Source organism: Oncorhynchus clarkii, chromosome 16, assembly GCF_045791955.1.
Source record: "Oncorhynchus clarkii lewisi isolate Uvic-CL-2024 chromosome 16, UVic_Ocla_1.0, whole genome shotgun sequence".
Taxonomy (NCBI): domain Eukaryota; kingdom Metazoa; phylum Chordata; class Actinopteri; order Salmoniformes; family Salmonidae; genus Oncorhynchus; species Oncorhynchus clarkii.
In genome coordinates this window covers 9,589,645-9,603,198 of record NC_092162.1, presented here as the reverse complement: position 1 = coordinate 9,603,198, position 13,554 = coordinate 9,589,645, and the positions used below count along the sequence as shown (strand labels likewise).

At 44.0% G+C, this 13,554-nt stretch overlaps 1 protein-coding gene across 2 annotated transcripts; it reads right to left on the bottom strand.

The window, feature by feature from the left end:
• Positions 1-220: 220 nt before the first annotated feature.
• LOC139367929 (tudor and KH domain containing) lies at positions 221-10,765 on the bottom strand. 2 transcript variants are annotated; one of them, XM_071106324.1, is made up of 16 exons: positions 10,659-10,753; positions 9,612-9,654; positions 9,179-9,293; positions 8,167-8,324; positions 7,993-8,084; positions 7,658-7,874; positions 6,122-6,258; positions 5,921-6,034; positions 5,529-5,721; positions 5,169-5,335; positions 4,744-4,919; positions 4,399-4,615; positions 4,133-4,243; positions 3,989-4,043; positions 1,014-1,090; positions 221-819 (listed from the first exon to the last, which is right to left on the bottom strand). In XM_071106324.1, exons 3-15 carry the CDS (start codon positions 9,250-9,252, stop codon positions 1,035-1,037), a joined length of 1,767 nt encoding a protein of 588 aa, XP_070962425.1. In that variant the 5' UTR covers positions 9,253-9,293; positions 9,612-9,654; positions 10,659-10,753; the 3' UTR covers positions 221-819; positions 1,014-1,034. The 2 variants fall into 2 exon arrangements, with proteins under 2 accessions (XP_070962425.1, XP_070962426.1); XM_071106325.1 differs by lacking the exon at positions 9,179-9,293 and having other exon boundaries at positions 10,659-10,765.
• Between the last annotated feature and the right edge of the window lie 2,789 nt (positions 10,766-13,554).

Genomic DNA, 13,554 nt, shown 5'->3' with positions numbered 1-13,554 from the left:
GAACGACAACACACAGAAACAAAACAATTTTTTTAAATAGTCCACCCTACTTTCATTAAATGTAATTTACTAATATCACAATTTTCGATTGTAATAGTAAGAGCAAGTGACCTGCCAAAAGGTTCATAGTCAATACTGTAAAAGGCATTTGTAGAGTGGAACAGACGAGGCACAGCTATACTTTGAAATCAGAAAAATATGTTAAATGTCAGAATGCTTAAGTGTAATATCTTTATTTTCACAACATAAAACTAACACAATAGTACAGAGGCTTACATTTTGATTTACAGATTGATTTTGTTCTAACAGCCACAATCACCTAATATAGGGCTCGAATGACTCCTATCACAGTGCTTTATCTTAAACAATACTGGCATTCGACTTCTTTTTCCTCCATCTCCTCTCAGCAACTTAAACAATAAACACAGCAGCACAAAGCATAACTGCATGAAAGGCATAAAGGAATAACCCAAATCAACCCGTATCGGGGAAAGACCACAGTTCAATGAAATTGGCTGGGAGAACTGCTGCACAGTCTGCAGATGCTAATCATTCCTGCAGATCAGTAGTGATCAGATTGGTTCAGGCCACATGGTAACTGGCTAAACTTGCCCGCTGAGGTTTTGAAAAAAATTATCATCCAATTGTTTCAGATAAAACAGAAAATGCCAAGGAGTATGGGGCTAATGGTTCATTTGGGATTCAGCATGAGTCAAGTAAGGCTTCATGAAGAGGACGAGGGGGTTGGTGGCGTGGGGGGGGTGAGGGAAGGTGTCCACTTCATAACATGGAGTTGATGCAGAGAGTGGATGGTCAGTGCTGAAAGAAAGGTGAGGAAAAAATTAACAGGCCAATTTTAGTACAACACATCCCACTACACACGTCCAATAAAAATACATGTTAACAAAAAGTCAACCCTTTGAATTTGTATCCATTCATCATTAAATTAGATAAATTACATCAGTGCATATTTAACAAAAACATTACAAAAACCAGGGAAGGGTATACGGAACTTGACATGTCTGTCTTTGGTCTCAGACGAACTCGTCCTCTAGAACATCATCAACGCTTCCTGAGATTGAGGCCACTTCTGAAACAAGAATATAAAAACACATTAGGTAAAGTAATAAATAAGCATCGTCATTCTGGTTTCACATTTAATTCACCACCACATCTCAGTGAATTGTCCAGACAGTGTTCCACGCGACCCCTGATGAACGACAGGAAGTGCCTTGGTGATTCAGAGGAGTGACGCAGGCCCAAAGACACACAATAGCCATGTGACAAATCAACCCTAGTTGTGAAAAGTGGAGTCCCTCTGAAATTCAGCTTTACCTCTGTTTGGGATAGACTCCTTCATAGGTCATAATTCCTGAGGGCTCGCTCTCCTGTCATTTGCTTCAGTGCAGTTGGGCTCCTTGTTGAATTGCTCGGCGGTTCGCAGACCACTCCTCTGATGCGGTGGCCACTCTGCAATACCCAATCTTCCACTCTCCGTCCCAACCTCTGGTGAATGGAATCCCGCTGAAGGTTCGTTCCTGTGTTCAGATCCTGCCTCCTTCCCAAGTGGACTCTTCACTTCCTCCATCTCGTGTTTGTCCAGTCGGTTTCTCTGTTCCTCAGTCTTCTCATCCATTCCAGCTTGGCTTTCCAGGGCATTCATGTCCATTGCCTCCTCAGAGAGGTGGAACGATAATCTTGTTGCTTTCCTCTTCCTCTGTGGGTTGCCACCATCAACATTAGGGCAGGACACAGCCTGACCCGTCTCCCAAGCAGGCGCCACTGACCCCATATAGATAATATCACTCCCACTGCTACTGAAACTACTAGTGCTACTGCCAACTACAACCACACTAGGACTTTCAGTGCTATCTTCACCACCCCCATGCCTGCCCTCTTCCAGCCACGAGTGCCTCTGTGTGGGGAAGGTAGGAGTGGAACCGATGTCGATGGCCCCCTCACTGTTCTGCTCCTCGTCCACTTCCTCCTCCAGACTGTCACCTCTAGTCGACCACCAAGTTGAGTTTCCCCCAGTTGTCTCCACTTCTCCGGAAGACGAAGTTACGCCACATTCCTCATCCCCGTCATAACTGGAGCCCTCCAGGAAGACGTTGTCACTCAGCATGACCGAACCCAACACAGAGGTCACGACCTCCAGAGGCGACGAGGAAGTAGACGAAGAGGTACAGGAGGACATAGGAAGTGTGTGTGTGAGTTGCAGCTGGGGCACTGAGAAGCTGTAGAGGTTGGTGGTTCGGTTGAGTGTGTGACAGCGCTCGTCCGGGACCTGGTGGTCTGGGGAGAGGGGGTGTTCAGAGGGGCTGGGGGACTCCAGGATGTGGGAAACCAGGTCCACCAGGGCTTGCTGGGCCGGGGTGGAGTGGGTCAGCCCAAAGCCAAACCCAGAGGGGCTGTCATCAACATCAGCCCGCTGCAGCTCCAGAGGGCTCAGAGAGCCTGAGAATGACAGTGTGGCCAGCTTTAACACCCACTCGTCATTCTGATGACCTGTAACTTAAGACATGTGCCGCCAAATCACACTGCGAAAAGAGAAAACACCTGGGGACAACGATTTGATTTTCTAGGGCCGTGTTTAGGGCTGTGGTTGTCACGAAATTGCATCAGCCGGTGATTGTCAAGCAAATAACTACCGGCCTCAAGGTAATTAACAAACATTTAGCATCTCCTGGCTTCCACAACCTACAACCCTCTTTAAAAACTAATAAATCCATGTAATATAGCCTATACATCCATTATTGATTTTAGACAGGTCTAAAGAAGCATGACATGAAGAAAATGTAGTCTATTTCAGAAGAACAGAATACTCTGAGTTGTCCTTATGTGGCTATGTCAAATGGCTGTGGGCTACACTAGTTCATTTAGCAGACAAGATTTGCTTAGAATTCCGTGGCATTATTTTATAGTATGAAGAATACAATTAAACAAAGCTGAATAAAATATAAATATTGGCTGCAAATGATTTGAGGGTTTGCACATGTTGCTATTCTGTGTTGAGCTGTTAACAAAGAAACAGGTACTCCTATATGCTTAATTTAGAGTTATTAATGCAACTTCATACAAACATTGGGCTGTTTTAATACATTGTAAGGCTGCATGAGACTAATGATTTGAAAAAAGTCAATTGATAAGGCATGAACTCTGCTTTGTTTTTTTTGCGCAGGCTGCACACACTCCAATAGTCTCTCATTCACAATTTGATAAGCACTTGCAAATGCCTCGAATTTCCTGGCGGAATCCCCCTCTGTGGCTCTCCGTCATGTGAAAATGACTTGTGTCATGCACAAAAGTAGATGTCCTAACCGACTTGTCAAAAGTACAGTTAACAGGAAATTTGTGGAGTGGTTGAAAAACGAGTTAGTGACTCCAACCTTAGAGTACGTAAACTTCGACTTCAACTATATCTACGCACTTAAAAAGCAAATGGAGGACACTTTCCCCGTGGATCATTTTCATGCCTGCCATGTAGGCTATATGCTCCAGTTGTAAAGAGAAGCAATGTGCTTAACATTAGGAAATTTGAGAAATAAATAGTAAGTCTAGTCTGTAGAAAGCTGATGGGATCCTCCTCTTTCTATTAGCGGCCATCACCGTTTCTCCCTCAATTGCATAGCCTATAGAACTGTTGAGCAACAAGTGTTTGATTAGATTTGCAAATACATTTGCATTGATGTCAGTGATTAGAGGGACAATGGAGCGCTGAGTACCATGCACTTAGTAGCCTACCAAACTTGCTAATGACCAGCAGCAGCATCAGAGCTTAGAGAAGCCTAATTACATGTGGAATGTGACTGCCTTCATGACTCGCGACCGCCAAATACAGTCACCGCAACAGCCCGTGTCATGTTCAACAAAGCGAATGAATGCATTGAAAAGGAACATGAGTTATTTCCCTCGCTCAGGTAGAACATAATCCATTTCAATGTTTTGTTGATTGACCTACTGAATGGAACCCTCAGTGTATACCCACCTGATAAGCTGATGCAGGACAGGCTTAGCTCTGACGTGGCTCCAGTCACATCATCCTAAAAGGAACACAGTGAAGTCATATAGTTCTGTACTTTAAATCTTCATCTCTAATTGATGGTCCCTCTCCTCTGCCTGGTGTTCTTACCAGCATCCTCTGTAGTGTTCCAGGGTCATCCCTGTCGCCACCCCCGTTCCCATTATCCTGGCTAGGTACAGCATGGCCCAGACTCACCATCTCCTCTCCTAGATCTACAGCCTGACAGAGAGACCACCAGACCAGGAAGTTCAAATGTTGACAATCGTAGGGGGAAGAAAAAAGTATGACAGGGCTATAAGAGCCTGAGGGGGAGAGAAAGTGTGAGTGAATGAGTGATAGTTGACAGCCATTTTCCATCCTAGTCCAGTACAGACCTTGCCCTCTGTGTTGTCGTAGAGCTGTACACTTGGCCAAGAGGAGACCTCAGAGTGTGTGTAGCTGCACAGTTTGGCCAGCAGGGGTCTCCACTCTGCAACATACGTCAAGCGCTCAAAGTCATCCAGGGCTTGGTCGCTCCACACCTCACCTGCAGGGTTGACTCCAGCTAGGCTGCACTCGATGGCCTGGAATGGTAGGCTGAGAAAGTCACTTCTAAAAGGGGCATGAGAGAAGACAAAACAGAACATTAGCCAAAGAGCCACTAGAGAAAGCTTTCATCTATGATTTATTAATACAATGAGGAATGCTGGACTATCGTCCAGCTCTTTCTGACCCCTCACCTCATACTTCGGAGACTATCCCTGGGTAGTTCTCCATTGTCTCCGAAGTCGACATAGTAGAGGTCCACCAGGCCAGAGCCCATCACCCCCAGGACCCTCGCCCTGTTCCAGGTGCCGTAGTCCCGGTACGGAGCTGCCACGATGTCCCCCACCACGATGGTCTCCACTCGCTGCTCCTGGAAGAGTAACACAACAGATGATCCTATAGAAAGTGTAAAAAAAACATCTCTGCAATGTAGAATGCTGTTTAGAGCAGACTATTTCAATGTTTTTTTGTAGGTGGAATCTAGACAGTTGTGTTCATTGAGGCAGGCAACGGGAAACACATGTGCATGTCTTAATGGACAAGACAAAAAAAGTCCCTTCCTGTTTCAGTCCGTTTTCACCTGTTGTTTGGTGTCTAAAGAACACAAGCAATGACTGACCTGCAGGGTGCCGTTGCTGTAGAAGCGGCTCATCTCGGCAGTAAGTTTGTCCAGCTGGAGGGAGCGGACCCCCAGGATCTGGATCCAGAAGTGGTGGGGGTTCTCTGACGCCGATACATACACCTCCAGGTGCTCATCTGGCTGGAAGCTCAGGTCTGGGCTGGGAACTGGATGAGATCAAATATGAACATGCACACCATTACATAGCCTGTGCTGCAGAGAATAGGAAATCTCATTCCGTAGTCAATGATTAAGGAAATTAGCACAGTCAATGGGAGAGGACCTGTACCCATCTCAGTATTGTACAGCCATTTTCAAAACGGCTACAACTATCCCAAAAATCAGAACATCAAAACTTACTTTCAAATTTAGAAACATCTGATAGGGAGTCAGGCGACAGAAGATCGTCCTCCTCTCGTGCCTCTGTAGCCAGCTGTACGGTCTCTCCTCTAGCCTGGGCAAGAGCTCCCACTGCGGTCTGGACACCGTTAGGATGGACCAGCCCCCCTTCCTCCATCCAGAGAGATTGTGGAGCCTCCTCCAGCTTCAGTTCCTGTGTGGGTTTGATCTCAGTGACCTCTGAACTTTGTAGCGACAGAGTAGAGTCCATACAGCCAGGTGCTCTAATACATCCCTATATAGGTTAACCATTAAATGTATGTGTTAGAGCATCAGGGCGTATGGGTCACTACATGACTACTATAGCAGGACTTCTGCACTCCAGAAAAGTGACGCGTTGGACCTTTGTTTACCTCAGACCTTTGATCCTGGGGCTCGAAGGGTCTTCGTTTCTGGCGCAGGGACGAGGACTGGGTAATCCTCCTCCTTACAGCCTCATCCTCAAATACCTTCTCTAGGATGAGCTCCTATAAGAATAATTAACATGACATTGTTTAAGTGTTAGGTACATAGCTGGTTATAACACTGCAGAACGTAAACATTCTTGCCCTTACCTTGGCCCGTCTGACCTCCAGTCTCGTCCCTGTGACAGACACCATGCCCTTCTCTAGGCCCCGCCCCCTCTCCCTGGGACATAGGACTCTTGCTCCTGTTGTCCTGGTGATGAGCTTCAGAGACTCCCCTCCACGACCTGAAGCACACAGTAATAGAAATCGTATGAATGATTGAATTATATCTATGAAACGGTGAGAACTGGAACAAGTCTATTAATAACCTGTTGGGGCTAGGGGGGGCACAAGGAGTTCCCTGAAGGGAACACACCCTCCCATTCAGCTGATAAAAATATTCTTTAGAAATATTTAACTTTCATTCATTTGCTGTATTGGACTTGTTAATGTAAGATAAACATCTTGTTAATCCACCCATCGTATCTGATTTTTTAAATGTTTTACAGCGAAAACCCAACATATATTTATTTATGTTAGATGCCCTCCAAATTCAAAAACACTGAGCGATATTTCAGTCACAAAAGCATAAATATAGATAAAATGAATCACTAACCTTTGATTATCTCCATCAGATGACACTCATAGGACATCATGTTATACATGTATTGTGTGTTTTGTTCGATACGCGTTACGCGCAGAAATGTTTTGATTCCAAAACATCCGGTGATTTTGCAGAAATACTGATAAAAGATGCAAGTGTTATTCACAGAATTAAAGATAAATGTATCCTCTATGCAACCGCTGTGTCAGATTTTTTTTTTTTACTTTCCAGACAAAGAATAATCTGAGAACGGCGCTCAGAACCTAAAGAAATAGGCGCCATTTTGGCATCAACAGAAGCTGCAAAAAAAAAACTATAAATATTCACTTACCTTTGAATATCTTCATCAGAAGGCAGTTCCAGGAATCCCAGTTCAACAACAAATTACTGATTTGTTCCATAAAGCCCATAATTTAGCCACTTGTTGTTAGCTTGTTCAGCCCAGCATTCAATCCTCAAAAAGCACAAGCAATTCCTCCAGACAAACTCAAAAAGTTCCGTTACAGGTCGTAGAAACAAGTCAAATGATGTATGCAATCCATATTTAGGATGTTTTAAACATTAAATCACTGAAGAAACGCAAGTACACTCTCGTGACCGCGCACAACGAGACTGAGGCTTTCTACCAGACCACCCACCAAAAGAGCTATTATGAGCCCCTCCTTCATAGTAGAATCATACAACCAGAATCTAAAGACGGTGACATCTTGTGGAAGCCCTAGGAAAGTGCATGCTCATCCATATCTAACATGGACATCCTATGGCACTGTTTTCTATTGAGTTCTCACTTCCTGTTTGGATTTCTTCAGGTTTTTGTCTGCCATGAGTTCTGTTATACTCACAGACATAATTCAAACAGTTTTAGAAAATTCAGAGTGTTTCCTATACAGTAATAATACTATGCATATATTCCCAAATGGGAAAGAGTAGGAGGACGTTTACTCTGGGCACGTCTTTCATCCAAAAGTGAAAATACTGCACCCTAGCCTCTTAACCTAGACACTGCAGTTTTTTACAGACATGTAGAACACCCTCTTTACCTATGATGCGTCCGAAGGCAGTCTGGGGTACCTCCATGACATCAGTGGTGGTCTCACAGTCTGCGGCCAGGTTCTCCAGGGAACACCTGGCGAGCAGCACCTGCTGAGGTGAGCCCTGCAGCAGGAAACACACGGAATTCTGGGAACTTTGCTCCCCCTCGCCTGCCTGCGAAGACTCAGAGAGCACCCTCACGTGGGCACCGGACTTCTGCATCACCTGGATGGAGGGAGAAAGAGGGACAGGTGAGAAGAGACCCTCCACACCGTCACACAGAGCCTGACAACATGATGAAATAGTAAGACAACCGGGCCAGGCAGGCTGGTAGGTCACTGACCAGGTCCAGGAAGGAGGCTTGGTACTTGGTAATAGTCCTGTAAACCTCCAGAGGTACTGACATCCTGGACTCCTCGGTGTTAGCCAGCGGAGCTATAAAATAAAACGAAGACACCACTCCATAACCCATAGTGTAAAAGATGGTTATCGAGTACCAATGAGATGCGAGACTCACGGCTGGGGCTTTTGATTTGCCGGTAGACAATGTATCCCACCGTCGCTCCTACAGACAGCCCCGCTGCCAGAGCCACAACTTTACCAGAGCTCAGGGTGCTCTTAGGGCCCTCCCGCACTGCCTCCATCACACGCCGCGTGCCCAGGGAGAGACTCCACCTACACAAAGCATGTTACGTCAGACACCAGTTAGACAAGTAGAACACGTCATAATTCAGATTACCTAGACAGACATCGGATTCCACCTGAAAAGCACGTGTTTAATGGCCTCCTGACAGTGGCACCCATTCCCACACGACACACTTGCTGTTGGAAACTGCACATCCTGAAAGCTCCATAGAAGCCATGCAGTGAAAATGTGAGCGTACAAACCAGTTGGCTAAATGATACTTACCATTGAAATTGGCTAAATAAAAATAGTTATTCCAAAGCAAGAGGGAATAAAACCATTTCCCTCAACATCTATACCGTGGAGATAGGAACAGGAACATGAAGCAATCGCCCCACTAATCTGATGTCTGATGTAGGCTACTGCATTCCTTCAGATCAAACCCACAACACAATAGTAACCTATGTGATTAGCCACTGAGCACGAACACACACAAAGCACTGTTCAGCCATAGGGCAGAGAGCATACTGCCTTTTGCCTCAGCCCAGAGTGGCGGCTGCAGACAGAACCTAGACGTGCTGTTAGCTGTGCAACAAACACCACAGTTGGGCCCAGCTCAATTCCTGCCATTAGAAGTAGACCACATGAGACCCGAAACACTATACAGATAAATACGTGCATCTTTCTAAACTTCGTAACTGGTCCAAGTACATTTATGTTAATGCGTTTGCTGCTTATGCTGGAATAGGATAGGACTGGAGAGGAGACTATAGAGTAGAACTGAAAGGATTTGGATTCAACTCGGTTTTGGGGCATACGTAACCCAACAGTGTGGTGTATACGGCCCACTCAGGCCTGAGGCAGCGGTCACACCATGCAGACTGAGGCGTGTGTGTCGTCTCACTGTGACAGGATGGCCCGCGGGCTGTAGTTGAGAAACACCTGGGACTGAGAGATCCCCAGGTTCCCCACGTCCATCTTGGCAACCCAAACAATGTCACTCCTCTAGAATTTGGGCTCTTTTGAGTTCACCAACCAGGAGAATTGACAGACAGGTAAGAGAGGTTATCAGCAAGTGGCTCATTTTACAGCAAAAATGAAGTATTTGGCACCATCTAGAGACTGTAGATACCTGCTTGCAACTGTGGAAAGGCCTAAGTTTGATCATACACTCATGCTGAGCTGGACTATTGTTTGGAATTTGGCTGAACGTCAGTGACCCTGCTGCATGCAGGAAGCTAGCTTGCCTAATAAAAATCAGACTGGTGGTAATTGGTATATAGTCAAACAAAGCACTTACAAGCCAGAATGTTGAATACAATTACATTTGTACTTACTCTACTGGCTCTCTGCGGGGTTGGTCCTTCAGCTGGTCGAAATCTGAGACAATAGCCACAGGAAAGCATTATCTACCCAGCATTTTAGAGCACCAGTACAGATGTTGAAATGTCTTTCACCTGACATGGGCAATACCATGCAAAACACCTGCAATACATAGTTCAGTATGCATGCTGCATGCCTCACCTGCATGTACATCCAAACTGTGCACGTGCTTTAAGAGGTTTGCTTCATGACCTGATTACCACACAGAGACCCGCATATTGAAGTGGGTCCAACCTCACGGACATTCGGCAGACTGAATACAATTTATATTTGAACAGACTTAAAACTAAACGTACCTTGTCTAAGTAAAAATGTGCGTGACTATGCTGTACAGGCAATTGAAAGCATCGCCACAATCGGGACTAGGTACCGCTGCAGCAATTAATCGGTAGTACTCAAAATGTACTGCGTCGTGTAAAACATTTAGCTCCGGAGACCACAAACTGAGATGCTAGCGTAGAGAACCTGGTTTTCAACGAGGACGTTCAAAATAAGCAAACATTATTTACATTTCCTTTGAGACATATGCTCAAGTTACATGCGGATGCAAATAATTATTTTCTTTCAGGCGTTAGTCATTCATTGCAATGGAGAAGCCCGTAACGTTACGTTTGGAGTGCCGCACTAGGCTGCGATGCGTTCTGTGTACCACATGCGTTCAATATTTTCAACTCGTGCGTTGCTTTATGGTGCGGTGGTAAACGGAAGTACAGACTCCAACTAGATAAAAACTATCTAGTTGAAAAGCGAAACACATGTACGGTAAATGCGGACTACACACCCGGCAAACCGCATATGCATCTGATGGACATCGGGCAGTGACCGTTTAGAAAGCAGTGTACCGACACTAGCTAACTCACTCAGAATGAGGTCTCAAGTCATTTGGTGCAAACGGAGTCGCAGTGACATTGTCTAGCAGCATTCGATATGTCAAACATGATCATCAATGTCAAATACATTAAAAGCAATCAAAACTAGTGTTAGTTATCGTTGACACTTACAAAAACACCTTCTCTCGTCCTTTGACCGCTCTTCAAAAAATCTTCCCCGTTCCAACTCGACGCATGGACGGACGTAAGTAATGTTATATCAAGGCAAACTCAATGCTATTTGACTGGTTGGTTAAGAATCCGAATACTGGTGATTTCAGCCAATCACAGCCGAGGTGCTCGGTTGGTCATGCTTTGGGGGAAGAGCTGTGGCCTAAAATAACCAATCACCAATCAAATGTTCAAATTGTCCTCAAGAAGGTGAATTGATGTTGCAGAAAAAACAATGAAATAAATATATTGTACATACAGCGCACGCTGTTGCACGTGTACAGTCAGGTCCAAAATGATTGCCACCCTTGATAAAGATGAGCAAAAAACACTGTATTAAATAACAAATACTGAGCTATATTGTATGCAAAAAAAAAGTGGGAATTATATTTTGTTATACTAATGCAATTGCTCAGATAGATTTAGTTTAACAAGTAATATTTATTCTGTAATAGAAAAGTGTCGAAATTATTTGCACCCGTTTTCAATACCTCACCTTTCGAGAATAATGCAACTGAGCCTTTTTCTTAAATGTTTTATGAGTTGGAGAACACATTGGGAGGAATCTGAGACCATTCATCCATACAGAATCTTTCCAGATCCTTGATAACCTTCATCTGCTCTTCAACTCAAACCACAGGTTTTCAATGGGTTTCAGGACTGGAGACTTTTGATTTTGTGGCCAATTAACCATTTCTTTGTTGATTTTTATGTGTGCTTGGGGTTATTGTCTTGCTGGAAGATCCACTTACCGGCAAGTTTCAGCTTCCTGGCAGAGGTAGCTGAGGCTAAAATGTCCTGATGCTGGGTAAAGTGCACAAACAAAATCTCTTTCTCTGAGCAATTGTAGTAGTATAATTATTATTATTATTTTTTAAATTGCATACAATATAGCTCAATACTTGTGTTATTTATTTTACAGTATTTTTTGCTCAAGGGTGACAATTTTTGACCGGACTGTAGGATGATTGGGCAGTGATGGCTTTTAATTTTCATCCAAGACCTTTAAATCATGAGGTTTCAGTGCCGATTTTAGCATGTAAATCTTGGTGGGGCAAAATAAAAATAAAAAGTGGGATGCATGCCAGCAAAGCCACAACACAACACTAAAGAATACACGAATTGCACTATAACGTTGACAAACGGTGCCCACAAACTGTTGGGGCCTACATAAAGCTGTCCCATCAGCAGAGTCCCAAAAACAGCCCTAACACCTTTCCACTGCTACACCTGGCTATCAGCGGAGCCTTGTCTGGCAGCGAAACAGTTAATTCGGCCTCATTTACTGCCTTTAAAAAAAGCATAGATGAAATGGCTGAGTTGTTGAAACAAATGTGGTTTCTGCTGACAATTGAGACGTACAAACTATGGCATAAAGGGAAGACAAGTGGATAAGAGGCAATCCATAATTTTGATTAAGACATTAATGAGCGATCTAGGACAGACATAGCCAATATAACTATTTGTTCAGCACTTTTGAAATGTACAGCTCCAGAATTCAGAACATGGTCCGTTCTTACATTATTCCCCCTGTACACCAAGTCAGAACCATAAGATAAATAAAGGGGTCTGCATATAAGCAGACAATAAAAGCTCTTACAATATTCAATGATTACTTTTCTCAAAAACAGGTAGGTGAAATTAAAAGGTGAAAATAGACCAAATTATTACTGTGAGGCACATGGGCTACTAACAGCTTACTACACAACATACAGTTAGTATTACTGTCTTAGCTACAGTAGACATATCTCCCTGGCATATTACATAATGTATGCAGCAGCATACAATACATTTTGGGACTTACCTTGTGGTGCTGTGCTCACCTGAACAGGACGGTGGCACGGCGGTCCTTCATGGGAAAATTTTGTCATCATACTTTGTCATCAAAGTCTGGCATTCTCTGGATTTATTGTGCTTTCAAGTGGGACCTCGAGAGAAAATAACAAGGTTGAATCATGATGATGTCAGTTCCCAGTTGTCTTGAACTCACTAAAGTCAGATTTTGCAGTTCCGAGTTAAGTTGTTTTGAGCCTGGCACAAATCATGCTTCATTGACAGCATGGCCAATGTTGCATGTTTATAATTTTAAACTAGAAAAAGAGACCCTTAATCTTAGACTTGGGACCACACAGCCACTCCACTGAATAGCAGGCTAATGATTGCTTTGCAATGCTTGCAGTTAGCTGCTGATTCTTTCCAAACTACTCATTGTTGAATTTGCGATTTCCAACTTGTGTAATTTTTATGTCCAATGGCCGATGAGCACCAATACCTTTTATCTGCCGGAGCGGCAGCGTAGCCTAGTGGTTCAAATCCCCCAGCTGACAAGGTACAAATCTGTCGTTCTGCTCCTAAACAAGGCAGTTAACCCACTGTTCTTAGGCCATCACTGAAAATAAGAATTTGTTCTTCACTGACTTGCCTGGTAAAATAAAATATCTATATATTTTTTTCATTATTTCTCTTCATGTGACAAGGACTAAGAAGTATTTTGTCGACTTGATTCATGATGGACAGCTAAGATTTTAAAGGTATGATTTTGAAATGATCAGTCCAATCAAAGCTACTGTAGATATAACATGATCTGACATCATTTTATCTGTGGCCAATGACCTTGAGCCTTCTTGGATGGACACTTCTAATGTAACTCTATGGCAGCCCCTTGGCTAAGGGGCTTGAACTTGAACTCGACCCTTAGACTTTAGCAGTGACGTAGTGTCCCCATGAGTGACAGAACCCTGAGCCAATCAAGGCACAACGCTCTGTATTTTCTGCTGGCTTGCCCCACCACCACAGAAAGCACTGAGCTAGGCTGAAACACCTGCATTTTACAGCTGCCCTACTCAAGAACACAAAA

Coding starts and splice junctions, on each gene's coding strand:
- LOC139367929 (XM_071106324.1), bottom strand. CDS start 9,252: ATGGACGTGGGGAACCTGGGGATCTCTCAGTCCCAGGTGTTTCTCAAC. Junction 5,336..5,528: donor AGATGTTTCTAAATTTGAAA/GTAAGTTTTGAT, acceptor GATCTCATCCAG/TTCCCAGCCCAGACCTGAGC. Junction 4,044..4,132: donor GAACACTACAGAGGATGCTG/GTAAGAACACCA, acceptor TGTTCCTTTTAG/GATGATGTGACTGGAGCCAC.